At 37.9% G+C, this 15,928-nt stretch overlaps 1 protein-coding gene across 1 annotated transcript in view; it reads left to right on the top strand.

The window, feature by feature from the left end:
* The window catches only part of ppp1r12a (protein phosphatase 1, regulatory subunit 12A), a 73,567-nt gene extending 58,801 nt beyond the window's left edge, over positions 1-14,766 (top strand). Inside the window, 11 exon segments of the mRNA XM_028449399.1 lie at positions 100-190; positions 857-1,030; positions 1,810-1,945; positions 2,017-2,138; positions 2,212-2,277; positions 3,359-3,375; positions 3,460-3,580; positions 3,767-3,871; positions 3,993-4,040; positions 8,558-8,608; positions 13,962-14,766. Of these exon segments, the coding sequence (XP_028305200.1) occupies positions 100-190; positions 857-1,030; positions 1,810-1,945; positions 2,017-2,138; positions 2,212-2,277; positions 3,359-3,375; positions 3,460-3,580; positions 3,767-3,871; positions 3,993-4,040; positions 8,558-8,608; positions 13,962-14,048 (1,018 nt within the window). The 3' untranslated portion in view covers positions 14,049-14,766.
* Positions 14,767-15,928: the final 1,162 nt, after the last annotated feature.

Raw genomic sequence — 15,928 nt, 5'->3', positions numbered from 1 at the left:
GCGGCGGTTGGCACCTTACAAAATGCATACGGAAAACACATTTTTAAACTAAGGCATCGATTCCTGGATTTAAGGAGGTGTGTGTGTTTTTCCCCTCAGGTCGTATCTGACGCCTGTGCGGGACGAGGAGTCGGAGTCTCAAAGGAAAGCCCGATCCAGGCAGGCTCGACAGTCCAGGAGGTCCACACAGGTCAGAAAGCGGCTCCTGCCTAAGAAAGTCCAGGGATTCCTGATAAGATCACGCTTCCTCTTCCTTTTTATTTATTTATTTTTTTTTTCACACCATTTTTTCACTCACCAACAATACATTTTAGTCAAAGTCTCTTTAAGATAAGTTAAGGGTCAAAGCCACAATGATGGAACATTCAAAATGTCAGCAATTGTTCTGTTTTTAATGGGCTCGTCTTTTCGTTTTCACATAAATTACAGTTGCTTTTGTTTTTTAACCCGAACAATTCCAGATTAGTTCCTTCTAAATGACAAAGTTTGCCAATTGTTCTTTTTCTTCTATTAAAAAGCATGTTTTTACTTTTAGTTTGAGTGCATTTGTGTTGGCAAGTTTAAATACACAAGAAATAATTCTGTTAAAGGATTTTGTAGATTCTAACTGTAATGATAATGAAATTATTTTGAATTAAAACAAATTTAGGAACACAAAGTGGTTTTAATATAATGCTAAGTAAAAAAAAAACAACTTTTTTCTTGCTTGTAAAAAATTAGATTAAATATTATTAGATATTAATGATATGCCACATAAAATGTTTTTAGTATTCACTTAAATTAGGAAAAAATATCAAATTCATAAAATTTAATGAACGTGATCTTTGAGGACCGTTATTTCCACGTGGCGTTTCAGGGCGTGACGCTGACCGACCTGCAGGAGGCGGAGAAGACCATCGGCCGGACTCGCCCCGTGAAACCTCGCGAGGAGGAGAAAGAGGAGAAGCAGGACAAGGAGAAACAGGAGGAGAGGAAGGAGGCGGAGACCAAGGAGGACGACTATCGATCCAAGTACCGCAGTTTTGAGGAGGTACCACCGTTTCATTCTTTTATCACGTAACACACACTGATGTAACGGCATTAGAAACAACCGTAACATAACAATGGTTGACTGGTGCCACGGATGGCAGCTCTGTCTGATTGGTGTGGGAATTAGCTGATATCCTAAAGCACTTTGGGACTAATTTGTGCTTATAAAAGCGCATTTAAAAAAAGTCAATTTACCATTTTGCCATCAAACACACATGCCTTTACACACCCTGAGCTGTTGTCACACACTGTGTGCTACAAACTGTGTACGAGCAGAAACTAGCTTTGCACACATAATTTGTGGATGCTTGCACAGTTTCTTTTCTTTGTCTTTTTCGCAGGGAGAATTTGGCTTTAGTCGTGCAGGAATAGTTTTTACTCATGCAAAATTTCTCCTTTTTCTCATTAAATTTGTCTTTGCTCTCGCATAAGTAAAATTTTTGTTGTTCCCTCACAATTTGCTCGAGCAGATTTACTTTTCTGATATAGAATTTGTCTGTGCTTGTGCAGAATTTGTCTTTTTTTAGCGCAAAATTACTTTAATTCTCACACAGTTTTTGTTTTTGTTCCTGCAGAAATATTTTCCATTTGCGCAAAATGTATTTGCTGGTGCAAAATGTCTGCACACACACATTGTGGTTGCTTGCAGTTTTATTTCTTGTGCAGAATTCTGTTTTTGCTCACTCATTATATTTGTCTTTGTTCATAGTTGTGGCACAAATCTAACGCCATACTTACTGCAAGTATTAAATTCTTACTCTTGTGAATTGTGCCCGGCAGCGTTACCGACCTCCGTCCACCTCCACCACATCCACCTCCTCCTACTCCACGCTGACCTCCAGCAGCCTGAACCGACCCAACAGCCTGACAGGGATCAGCTCGTCCTACAGCCGCTCTTCCAGGGACGCAGACAAAGGTCCGTTCCCACCGGAGACGCAGGAGTGTTGTTGTGGCAACATTTCACGTATTTTTTTCTTTAACGTGCAGAAACGGAGAGAAAAGAGGAGGAGAAGGAAGGCGAGGATAAAACCCAGCCTCGCTCCATCCGGGATCGCAGGCGGCCCCGAGAAAAGAGACGCTCCACCGGCGTCTCCTTCTGGACTCAAGATGTGAGAAACTGATCACTTCATATCCAGTCTTTAGTTTTTAAAGCGTTGTTAAATGTTTCTTTTCCACCTTTAGGGCGACGAAAACGACCCCGACCAGCAGTCGGACTCAGAGGAGGGCAGCACCAAAGGAGAGCCACAGGTAAGTGATTTACTGTCACTGATGATCTGATCCACTCCTGCTTTATCATCAACCTTTACAGGGGAACAAGGTACTGCACCATCACCAAAATAAGAGCACTAAAATACATTAAATTATAAATACATAAACAAATGCGTGCAGGCGCATAATACATCTTCATTTTTGCCCAAAAGTTAAGTTATATAACATGAGGTCAAACAATAATTTTTGTTTATAATCTAAAGAAATGTGTGTGTGCACGTTTTTTGTGAAAATGTTTTTAAAAAAGTCTTGAAAAGGTATTGAAATTAACCTCAGGATTCCTACATATACCCTGTTAATGTAGAGCTTTATTTTTTTTTTGGGCCGACTACAGATTTCTGTATTTAAAACCTAATTTATTGTCACTCAGTATCACAAATTCCCAAAATTTCACATCAAATGAGTCGTGTAGGTCATGTAGAAGCTTAGAAAAATGTTATTTGTTATGGGTATGTGAATTTTCAGAGAAAAGTGGCTGGGGCTTAAAAGGTTAAATGAGAAACAAATTATAAATAAATAGATAATAAAAGGTAATAAAATCTTAATAAAATATTTTTGTTTTTATTATATTTTACGCCTCTTTACAACCAATACTTATTGACACAATGTTTCATGTTTTCTCAGTGTTTCTTACATCTCTCTGCGGGCTGATTTTTATGTTTTAAAGGGCCAGATTTGGTCCCCAGGCCTTAAGTTTCACATTTGTGCTCTAAGCACTCAAATAGATAAATAAATTAAAAAATGCGAATTTTTTGCCAATATCTAATTAATAAAATGAAATACCGATTTTCAGTCGTTATTTATTTGGACAAAAGTTTATTTGAAATCTGTTTCGTTAGGCAGTTTTTCTGCAGCCCAGAGGCCCAGATGTTCAAATAAAAGTCAGAAAATTCTGCTTTTTTGTAAAATCTGAAAGGTAAAAAGTTTATTACAATTTTCGTCACGTTTGATCCTAAAGTTTCACCAACATTACACGTGAGGTGCATGAGATGATGACGTTTAAAATGTGTGCTTTGGTGCATCTGGAGCTCTGACTGTTTCCTTCTTTGTCTCCTCACAGAGCGACAGGTTGTCCAGGTACGTGACTCCGCCTCCTCCTCCTTTTCATCTGATTTCACTCCATCAGTTTCTCTAAACGTCGTCTCCTCCTTTTCTCTGAAGCAGGAACGAAAGCACTTCGTCTTCAGAACGCAACGACGGCTTTTACAGCCGCAGCTACGGCGAGAGTCGACGGCCGTACTCCAGCCGACTCGACCGGGACGACACCACTGACTACAAAAAGGTTTGTTTGTGTGTGAATTTTTTTAGCATGGGTAAAAAAAAAGAAAATGCTACCGCTCCATAAATAATATTTTAGATATCAGCACATGGGTTAATTTGTATGTTGTGCAGCCAATCACGTGGCAGCAGCAGCAGCAGCTGTGTGTCGTGTCAGGTCTGACCTTTGACCTCTGGCTTTCCTCTGCAGCTCTACGAGCAGATCTTAGCTGAGAACGAGAAGCTGAAAGCTCAGTTACGTGACACCGACCTGGAGCTGGCAGACCTGAAGCTACAGCTAGAGAAGGCTACACAGGTACTGCACCATATACATATTTATAAATATATAGATATATAATGTGTTCTCACTAAAGGAACTGTGACACACACACACGTTGTTTTATCAGTGTTTGATGATGATGATGATGTGTCTGCAGAGGCAGGAACGATACGCTGAGCGATCGCAGCTGGAGATGGAGAAAAGGGTAAATACTACACACACATCTGTTACACATGAGACGCACACACAAAACCAAGGATCACGTGATCAACATTCATAGAATAATGAACAGAGGCTGTGTGTGTTTTTGGACTCATTCTGTGTGTTTTTGTTGCTTCTTGCAGACATTTTGTGTGCGTTTGGAATCATTGTGTATTTTTTTTTTTCATCTTTTTCTGTATTTTTCTGCCATTTTGTATTTTGTCATAATTTTGTGTGTTTTTTAGTTTGTTTTTTTTTGTTTGTGTGTTTTTGTCGTTTTCTGTATTTTTCTGCCATTGTATGTGTTTTTTTCATTTTGTCTTATTTTTATAGTAATTTTAAGTGTTTGGGTGTTGTTTTGTGTTTTTTTTTTTTCTTCTTTTGTGTACAATTGGAATTGTATTGTGTATTTCATCGTTTTGTGTATTTTTATGTTATTTTGTGTGTTTTTGTTGTGGGGATGTGGGTTTTTGTTGCCTTTTTCTGTTTTCTTGGAGTCATTTTGTGTGCGTATGGAATCATTATTTTTTGGCTTTTTTGGGTGTTTTTGTTTTCATTTTTGTCTATTTTTGAAATAATTTTGTCTGTTTTGGTGTCGTTTTGTGTTGTTGTTTTTTTTCTCTTTTTTGTATGTTTAGAATCATAGTATATTCCATCGTTTTATGTATTTTGGGAAGCATTTGCATATTTTGGAAGCATTTTGTGGAGTCATTTTGTGGGTTTTGTGGAGTCATTTTGTGTCTCTTATTTTGTTAATTATATAATTGTATATTTGTGTTTTGTTTTTTTGGAATCATCTTGGGAGTCATTGTACATTCCCCTCTAAAAATACTGTAACGGCAAGATCAATTCCTTTGTTTTTGTTGTTTACTGAAGACATTTGGGTTTCAGATCAAAACATGAATATGAGACAAAAGTTCAGAATTCCAGCTTTTATTTTTATGGTATTTACATCTAGATGTTAAACAGGACAGAGCACCTTTTGTTTAAACAACAAAAACAAAGGAATTGACCTTGTCGTTATAGTACTTTTGGAGGGGAATGTATATTTTTATAGTCATCTTCTGTGTTTTTGTTGTCGTTTTGTTTTTTCATATTTTTAGTATTTTTGGAATCATGTATGTTTTTGATTTTGTGTTTTTGTCCTTGTCCTTTTTGTCAGGCGACTGTTTTTGTGGGTGTTTGTTTCGGTCACCTCTGTGTGTGTGTGTGTGTGTGTGTGTGCGTTTCGGTCGTGTGTGTGTGTGTGTGTCGTGGTGCGTGACGGTGCAGTAACTCTCCCGTTGGCTTTATGTCTGAAGGGAACGAGCAGGCCTCAGTATCAGCTGGGTGTGGGTATGAGCTGCCCTGAGCTTTCAGGGTTTATCTTTGTCTCTCTGCTGCTGCTGCTCCTGGCTGTCGTCTCACCTAAAGGGGGCGCCATCGCCCCACACAGCCACCTTCTCTCCTCCTTTCACCAGCAGTGTGTGTGTGTGTGTTTAGATGATTTCTCTCAGTACATGTGTGTGAGGCGAGGCCGGGGAGGATGATTTGCACGTTTGTTTTCACACTGTTTTTTTTTTGATTCAGCGCTAGTTTTTATGTCATGATGATGTCACAACTTTAAGATCAAAGACCAGGAAGAATCATTTCAGAAGCTTTTCCACCTTTAATGCGACTAAAGAGCAAAAACTGGAGCGTTTTATGGCTCAGCCAGAACATTAAACAAACAATAATCATTTTCATTAAAAAAAAATCATAGATAATGAACAAAATTTGATTTGAAGAGTGAAAGTGAATCTTGTTAAAAATGTAACTGTAATTTACTGCCTCCTGTTGGTAGAAGTATATATGCCACTTTGTGTGTGAATCTTTAAAATAAAAGCACGTAATCTTTCTCAACTGTTCAGAAAAAAATGAAAATGACCATTTTCTAGTAAATTGTTATTATTATTGCAACATTTACACAAAATTTGTTCCAGCAGTTACATTTAATACCTGTATTTAAAACACAATTATATTTTTTACATGTATATTTAAAGGGGGAAAGTCCATATTATTAGTAGTTAGATGCTAAATACAGTAAGTCTCAATAATTTAATCCACTCCATGAGTAAATCTTATTCAAATTCAATTCAATAAAATTTGTACTACATAAATAAAGTTGATTTGAATTAAACAGAAATTATATTTGAATTTTTTTTCTTTCTTTTTTTTATTAAAAATTTAAAGAAGTTTAAAGTTAAGTTCCTTTAAAATAAATTTTACTCTGAATTCAAAGGTAAAATCTTTATATTGAGAAAATGCTGAAATTTAAAAAAAAAAAGTTGTTTTTTTTTTTTTTTTTTTTTAAATATTTTCAGAAATTTAAAGAACTTTTAAAGATTTACAAAAAAAAAAATTCTAAGAAACATAAGTGATAAGAGAAATCTTTTAAAAATTACATTAGGAGTAGTTAAATGCTAAAAATGTATCAAAAGACTGCCTTTTATTGTTAAAAGCAAGATTTTCCCGTGATCCCAGGGCAGCAGGTGAACATGTCAGCGGTCAGAACCAAACGTTCCTGATAAAGGCTCAGACTGCATTACAGGTGGAATAAATGATCTGGTGATGTGAGTGTTTTTGGCGTCTGAGCAGAAAGACGCGTTTCCTTCTGTCCACACGTAAACGGCCTCTCAGCTCTCTGAGTTCCAACCTTTAGGGAGCAAATACTCACTGTTTGTTTACTGTAATATTGATTTATAGCTGGAGTAGACGCAGATCGGAACCATGAGGGGTTTTAATTCTTAGAAATGTAGCGTAGCGCTTTTTGCTTCACTAGTAAATAAGGATGCACCGATAACGATACTGGTATCCGGTATCGGTTCGATACTGTACTGATACACTCGTAATAGTTAATGTATACCTATTCTATCCAATGGTTTTGAATGGTGAACAAATTTAAAATATCAGTTTTATAGTCATTTAAAAAAAAGTATCTAATAATGAACATTTGCTGTAACAAGCAGAGAAGAAAATATAATCTGTCTTCCAGTTCATGGTGTTTTGCTTAAAGTTATCATCCACTCTTTTTACAAATGTGGCCTAAAATCTTCTAAATGTACTTATTAGTAGATCTATGTCTAACAAAGACATTATTTTTGCACCATATTCATTGAATTGCCTTTTAAAAATGTGAATATTTTACAGTTTTAGAGCCTGTGTTCCTCCATCTTGAAATCACATGATTGATGATGTCACACGGCTCCACTGCCTGTAAACATCCCATTGTTTTCTATTGGAGTGAAACATTCAGCCTGATTTTTAGATAGTTACTTGTGCTAGCTCTAAATAATCGGGAAAAGCAGAGAAGAAAAGCTCTTCTAAGGCACCTTTACTCTCCCTTAAACAGTGCGTTGACATGCTCTGGTGGCTGAAGTTAGTGAGTAAATCACGGACGGTTGAAGACGCACAAACCCTGAGGATAGACGTAATTTTCCTTCAACAGTCTGTGATTTAGTTGCTTAACTTCAGCCACCAGAGCATGTCAGCACACTGTTTAAGAGAGAGTAAAGGTCCCTTAGGAGAGCTCTTCTTCTCTGTTTCATTGTCTATTATCAAACCGCAGAGTTGGAACTGTCGCCCCCTGTGGTCATAGATTATTAACTGTTTTTATCCTCTTTCTGTAAACAAAATAGATTTATATCTACATCTTTAACTTTTCCTGGTTTTTTTAGAGCAAGCAAGCACAGCACAAGTTGTCATTTTGACTTAAAAAGCTGGTAAATGATGTAAAAATCAGGCTGAATGTTTCACTCCAATAGAAAACAATGGGATGTTTACAGGCAGTGGGGCCGTGTGACATCATCAATCATGTGATTTCAAGATGGAGGAACACAGGCTCTAAAACTGTAAAATAGTCCTATTTTTAAAAGTTCATTAAACAAATATGTTGCATAATAATGTGTTTTGTTAGACCTAGATCTACTAATAAGTACATTTTGATGGTATTAGGCCACATTTTTTGTTTGTGGTTTAAGTATCAATACTCGGTATCGGCAAGTACACGTACACAGGTATCGGTATTGTATCGGCTTGGGTAAAAGTGGTGTCGGTGCATCCCTACTAGTAAAGTGTGAACCACAATTGAACATGTGTAGTAGAGCTGGACTTTAGTTAATATCATCAATGTAAATATTCTCCTCAAACGGCTTTTAATAGATCACTGATTTACTGCCTAAAGTGTGTGTTTTCACCACTAGGGGCACTATAGTCCTCTAAGACCAGATCAATAGAAACATTTAGTAAACCAGTTATATGTCCTTATGTCGCCCCCTAGTGGTTGAATTATTTCAGCTTTATTTGACGTAGAACTCTGCGTACGTGTGGACAAAGCCTGAGTGTGAAGCGGTTGATGCTTGAACACATTTTGTGTGTGTATGTGTGTGTCACAACGTAAACACCGTGTGTGAAGCCTTCACCTCTTCACTCAGTGTGTGTGTGTGTGTGTGAGAGAGTCACTCCCATCAGATCCAGTTTAACCCACTTCTCTGATCCTGGCAGGAAAAAAGAGCTCTAGAAAGGAAGATCTCTGAGATGGAGGAGGAACTGAAGGTAACACACACACACACACACACACACACACACACACACACACACACACACACACACACACACACAGCAGCCAAAACATTAAGACCACTGCAGGACGAGAGTTTTCTCACTGCTTCTAGTGTCCATTTATTAAAAAATAAATAGGTAAAAGAGCTGTGGATGTTGGTGCTCCACCTTCTTATATATTTATTTTATAATATATTTATTTCATTATTTTAGTTTTGTTTATTTTATAATTTAGATTTTTTGATTTATTTATTTTTTAGTAAATGTTTTTTTTATTTATCTTTTTCTTTAATCTGTTTATTATATATTAGAAATCAATTCATTTTTTCCAATATCGTGTTATAATGTTATCCTTTTATTATTTATTTTCTTTTTTTGTCCTCTGTATTTTTTGTAGTTTTTATTTGCAGTTTATTTTGTAATTAACTTTTTTTTAATTTTGTAATCCATTTTTTTGTTTTCAATGTTTTTTATTTATCTATTAATACGGTTTTTATTTTTATCTATTGATTTTGTAATCTTTTTTTAATCTGTTTTTAATTTTTATTAGCTGTAATCTTTTTTATTTATTCATTTAGTAATATATTTATCTGTTTTAATCTATCATTTATTTGTTTATATCTTTTATGCTTAATATTTCAATCACATTATTATGAGTTACATGAACACATGTTCCAGGAGGTGTTCCTAATGTTGTGGCTGTCTGTAGATTCAGACGTTTGGAGGTTTGTGTCCATGACGTGTTAGTTTTAGGTTTGATCTTCTCTGTCTGTCACTCATTGAAGTTCAAGCCTCACAAAGAAGCACAGATTTAAACACAAGCTTTCCACATACTTCATGAAAACTGACTTTCTACCGGTGTAATGCACAAGGTGGTTATGTAGTTTAGTTGGTGATCAAACAAACGTTTGTCTTAAGTCAGTGGTTCTCAACCTTTTCAGCCCGCGACCCCCAAAATAACGGTTCCAGAGAGGGGGACCCCCACTGAAGGTGGTTGAACAGTCATGTGGAGACAATAAGGGGGAATAAAGGGGAGACATTTCTGGGGTCCATCACTGAAGTCAGCAAAATGATGGTCCATTGTTCTATGAATCTGTGATAATCACATTTATTTATTCATGTTATATAAAGATTTTTTTAGTTAATGTTTATGAAAGGCTACAAAAAGTAACTTGAATTTGATTACACATGATCATGTGATCAACACATGCTAATTGAAAAAATGTGCTGAGTAGGCATTGAAATTTGAGAAGGAAGTGTCAGAAATGTGAGAAATTTTGCAAAAATTCCTTAAAAGGAGCAAAAATATGGCAAGAAAAAGTGATGAAAATAGGTTAAAATATGGTGAGTTTGGTGTAGTTTCAGAAAAAAGGTAAAAATAAGTAAAAATGGGCTCAAATTGTTCAAAAAGATTCTTAGTTTCTTGAAGGCATCTGGTGACCCCCTCCCAGTGTCTCATGACCCCAAATGGAGTCCTGACACCAAGGTTGAGAACCCCTGTCTTAAGTGATGGAGAAAAACAACATGTTGGAAGCATGAGGAGGTAAATTTGTTGAAAAGGGGAAAAAATGTTCAGATATGGGGTTTATTGGTTCAAATGGTGATTGTTATAAGTGGTGACAAGTCACTGCACAAGTTCATCACAATTCAATAAAAACTGTTTCTACTACATGTGGTTTTATAATCAGCCACAAGATGACACGGTCACCAGTCGAACTGTATCACTGACAGCTTTCCTTAACACTCACACATCTGTCCTTAACAATAGACACTAGTCACCACTACATAACACGATCACTAGTTAAACCGTAACACCCACATGTACAAACGCTTAATGATCAGAGTTCAGATTTCCTGTTCCAAATGTTAGAAGAGAAGGATTTGGAGACACATTTGAACTATTTCAGGATGTTTGGACGCCGTTCACTCAGCGTGCGTGCACACAGTCTTCTGATTGGTCCAGAGGTGGGACGGTAACAGGAAGTGAGGGATAAAGTGTGGTGGTGCAGTATGTAGAAAGCTTTGATCAGCAGCTCATCGCTAACGTCTCCCTATTCTGTCTGTTTTACTTCCTCCACTCCTCGTGTCTTTCATGAACCCTGTCGTCGTGTGTGTGTGTGTGTGTGTGTGTGTGTGTGTGTGTGTGTGTGTGTGTCTGTCTTTGTGTGCGTGTGTGTGTGTGTCCCCTGCAGAGCCTCCCTCAGGTAAAGCAGGTTCAGACTCTGCGGCAGCTCAAAGAACGGCTGCAGGCTGAGAACCGAGCTCTGGCCCGAGTGGTGGAGAGGCTCTCTGAGTCGGCCTGCAGCCGGCCGCCCCCCGCCCTCTGACTCCTCCCCCTTTCCTCCCTGTTTTCATGGTCCCTGTTGTCCCTCCTTTTCTCTCCATCTCCTCCATGCTCCACGGTGATCGTAGACAGGCAGGTGTTTCAGCCGTGCTGCGTCCCTCTGCTTCCTCTTTCTCTTTTTTATTTTATTTTGAAGGTTGGGGAAGTTTTTTTACCCTGTAAGTGCTTTTTTTCCCAACGGGACGCTCTCCTCCTACAGTTCAGCCACAACTAAACAAAGATGTTAATCTATTCATTAATAAGGATTTATCCTTGTTTATCAATTTAATGTCATTTAAATAAAAATAAAACACATTTGTTTCCATTTTTTTTTAAGTTAAATCAAATAAATAAATAAATACATTTTTATTCCAAATTAATCAATTTGTTTTGTTAAATAAATTTTGTTGTAAATAAGACAAAACATTTATTTGTCACTAATCATAGTTTCAGTCGTAGCATTTCTCATTAGTTCTAGTCTTAGTTACCTACACCTCTGATTGGCTCATTCAACTCTATGCCCCGCCCCTTCACACTAACTATAAACTATAAACACAAACGTGACTTTATCTGATCTGAGGGTCACATTATCAGCTTTCAGTTTTGTTTTTTTGTGTGTTTTTTAGAGTCATTTTCTGTATTTTTTGTTATTTTGTGTATTTCTATTTTGTTGTGTTTTGTCATTTTTTTGTATTTATTTTTTGTCTCTGTGTGTTTTTGGAGTCATTTTGTGTAATTTTATCATTTTTTGTATTTTGTTGTAATTTTTGCATGATTTTGGAGTCATTTCATCTACTTTTTTGGTTCATTTTCTGTATTTCTATTTAATTTTGTTGTCCTTTAGTGTATTTTTGTTATTTCATGTGTTTCTTTTTGTCCTTGAGTGTATTTTAGTTACTCTGTGTATTAAGTTTTGGGTGCTGCACACATTGAGAGCTGTCAGCGTCCCGTCACAGTTGCTGTAGCTGATCAAACCAGTTCCTCCCAGTATGAGATGAATGTGCTCAGACTGGTTTGGTTTGAGTGTTAAACGTTTAAAAGGAGAGCGTCCAACGTTGTTTCCTCTGCATGAAGCTCCTGTTTAAACGATAGATAGATCTATGTATATATAGATAGATGCACGCAGACGCTGCCTTTAGCTTCCCATCAGCAGGAGTTCAGTCAGCGTACGTCAGCTGTTCATCAGCACAGGAAGTGGAAGTCAGAGCAGAACAGGAAGTGCTCCCACTTCCCTCTTCCTTTAATTGTGAGGCATGTGTGACCACTTCCTGGATTCTCACTTTGAGACTCTGCATGGCTGAGTGTATCTGACCTTTGACCTTTGACCATCAGATTAACCGTGTGTGTGTGTTTATAAGTGTGACTCTCTACAAGAGTGTTTGTGTGCGTGTGCTTGTTTGTTTTTTGTGCGTGCTTACGTTTGTGTGTGTGTGTGTGTGTGTGTGTGTGTGTGTGTGTGTGGTGTGTGTGTGTGTGTGTGTGTGTGTGTGTGTGTGTGTGTGTGTGTGGTGTGTGTGTGTGTGTGTGTGTGTGTGTGTGTGTGTGTGTGTATAAGTGTGATTTCTGTGTTTATATAATTGTGTATAAACTAGTGCAGTGCCTTTAGGAATTATGTCTTGCTATAGAAAAGTGGGAGGTTTTTAATGGATGGTTTACATTGAAGCTTTAATTCCTCTTTAATTCAAAATAAAAGTTAAATCCTCTTTAAACTGACCTTAATAATAATAATGTATTGGATTTTATATAGCGCTTTATCATAGACACTCAAAGCTCTTTACAGAATTAAGGCATTATTCTTTCACTCCACATTTAGTGGTGGTAAGCTACTACTGTAGCCACAGCTGCCCTGGGGCAGACTGACAGAAGCGAGGCTGCCATCGTCTTGCCCAAGGACATATTGGCCACAATTACATGATGTTTTTTAATTCCGAATTAAATCATTTGGAATGAAAGTCTTCTGCTTCGTGTTTACAAGGAAAACAGGTTTATTTGGCTTTAGATAATTCTGCTTTAGGTCTGGGGGTTGGGAAGGCTCTGATTGGACAGGGGGAGAATGTGACGTCAGGAAAAACACACAACAAACCTTTTATTGTCGGCGACAATATTTATTTTGTAGTTTTGAAGCAGCAGCTCGACAATAACACACAGTGTCAGTTTGGATCGCGGAGCGGAAGGAGATATGAACTAATCACTGGTAAAAAGTCCAGTAAAACTCTGGAAAACATCCACCAGGAATAAATATTTGCTCCGTGGTAAAGATAGAAGCTCTAACAACTGGTAAAATGATAAACTGGTGATATTACAGCCTGTGAATGTAGTACGGGGACACATTTACTCCACCTCTGGGTCCTAGAGCCAGCCGTCCAGTGAAGCCTGTTCTGTTTACTGTGTTTACAAGGTCAGGTTAAAGAGAAATTCACTTTTATTCCACTTTAAAGAGGAATTAAAGCTCCCATGTAAACGTGGCCAATGACAGATACCACTACAATGACTGTCCCCCACTGTGGCCCCTGGAATTCTCAGTGGTCTCCATCCAACTACTAACCAGACCTGCTTAGCCTCAGAGATCTAACCAGATTGGACAATGACAGGCTGGTCTGGCCACATTGTACATAATTTATATAAGTTGAGACGTGTGGTCGAAGCCTTTCTGTATGTATGTATGTATATGTGTGTTTATTTGTGTGTACATATATATGTGTATACAATATTGTGTGTATATAAGATGAGACAGGTCCTCAAAGCCTCTCTGTTCGTATCTGTGTATATATAAGTGTGTGTGTGTATATATATATATAAACACATATGCCATACATATGTGTTTATGTGTGTGTGTGTGAATGTGAATGAACTGTGTGTGTATATATACTGTATATATATATATACACAGTATATGTGTCTATAAGTGAGACGTGTGTGTGTGCGTGTGTGATCTAAACCTGTCCGTATGTATGTGTGTATATTAGTGTGTATTTGTGTGATCTAATCCTGAGCGTCTCTTCCCGTCCCTTCTTGTCCTTTCAGACGCTTCCAGACTTGAAATCCGACAACCAGAGACTAAAGGACGAGAACGGCGCGCTCATTCGAGTCATTAGCAAGCTTTCCAAGTAGACTCCGCCCCCTGCCACGCCCCTCTATAGCGCCCCACGGCAGTGACTAATGGAATTGCACATCTAGACATTAATTGCAGCAGACATCACACGTTTTCCTCTTTAATCCCACTCTCTCGCTCTCTCTTTCTTTTCTCGCTCCATCCATCCTTCACGACGCCACTTTTTAAAACCACTGCTGTTTACAGAAGCGACAACTATTGAACCCACGAGCCTTAGATGTATAGAAGAGAGAGAGAAGGAGCTCTCCCAGGTTTTTATGGTGCCACGCTCTCTTTTCCTCTTCCTCTCGTCCTGTCGTGTGCTTTTGTTACATTTTATCAACACAAACACTCTCTCCTTCTTTCTTCTTCTTCGTCTTCCTCCAAGAGGGAACATTCTGGCGGCAGATTTGGTGGAGTTTAAGCTTTCACTGTATGTGCAATATGCATTATTTTCTTTATTTTTTTAATGCTTTAATGTCCATCACCTGTAGGATTGTTCACTTATCCACCGCTGCTTCTTCCATCGCTGGCCTTCCTCCTCCTCCTCCTCCTCCTCTTCTTCTTCTTCTTTTGTTTTAAGTTTGTAGTGTAGTCGGTTTATACGCTGTTATTTCTCACTTTGTTTTAGCAGGTACTGAGTGACGCTGTATATACCTGTACGTATTTGTTTGAGAGCAGCACATGGCATGCGTTTATGGTTTCCGTCTGTTACTATTAAAAAGTATACAAACTCCAGAGGTCAAACTGTTTTCACTTCTTTCCTTTTAACGCCGCTTCATTTTCCAAAGTGTGACGACGGTGGGAGAGAGAAAAAAGGAAGCTAATGCTACATTTCACCTTGGTTGTGTGCTGTTGTTGTGGTTAAAGCTTTAGTAACTGAAGCCACAGTGAAGCTTCGCTAGGTGTCGCTAACTGAGTCTACATGCACTGTCGATGCCGTGTGACGAGTGGTGACGTCATCCCCATCATCTGAAACCCATTTTATGCATTTCAGTGGCCTTTTTAAGCACATTTTACTGAAGCCCCGCCCCCTCCACTGCAGAGCCTTTCTGTCCATTCCTCCCATCATCTTGTAAAATAGGTGTGGCTTAAAACATGCAAGCTGTGCTGTGACTACCAACCACTGAAGAGTTCATTAAAAATAAAACTTGTACATTGTAAAAGTTCCCACGACTCTTTATTGTAAACACGCGTCTGGAGTTCTGCTGGTTTAAGGAAAACTACTGGGACACTTCCACTTACGTGTTGGGAATAATTTAGTGAGGATGCAGCTAACGCTAGGTTAATGTTAATGCTAATGCTAGGCTGATGCTAATGTTAGGTTAGTGATAATGCTCGATCAATGCTATTGCCAAGTCAATGTTAATGCTAATACTTTGTTAATGTTATGCTAATGGTAATGCTAGTTTGTGTTCATGCTAGCCTGATGCAGGGCTGCCAAGTTTAAGAAAATGACGAGTGAGACTTAAATGACATGATGCGTTCTGGGGGAAAAAAAACGTGTTCTTTTTTTAACATGGTTTTGTCCTGTTTTAACATTGATTTCTACCTTCAGAATGATGTCATCACCTCCATACAGCAGCTCTCCCTGCACTGTGGCCTCCTAATGCTAGTTTTAATCAACCAGAAATTAGAAATGAAAACTAACAAGAATTTTGACAAAATACATTTATTTGTCAATATTTCACTTCAACCAACTGTCCATAATTTATCTGGGGACATGTCTCATGTTGTAGGTGTTTGTCACAGATGTTGATGATGTCAGAGGCAGGGGGCTCCCACTTAAAACACTGTGTTCATAACACTGCTAGTAGCTGAATAAAAGTTTTAATTAATTTAAGTTAATGTCTAACACAGACACACGTAGGGGTGGGCGATATGGGGATAAAAATCATAT

The sequence above is a fragment of the Gouania willdenowi genome, chromosome 6, assembly GCF_900634775.1.
Source record: "Gouania willdenowi chromosome 6, fGouWil2.1, whole genome shotgun sequence".
In the NCBI taxonomy this organism is placed as follows: Eukaryota; Metazoa; Chordata; class Actinopteri; order Blenniiformes; family Gobiesocidae; genus Gouania; species Gouania willdenowi.
Note: the sequence above shows the minus strand (reverse complement) of the source record. Positions and strands in the feature narration are given on the sequence as shown.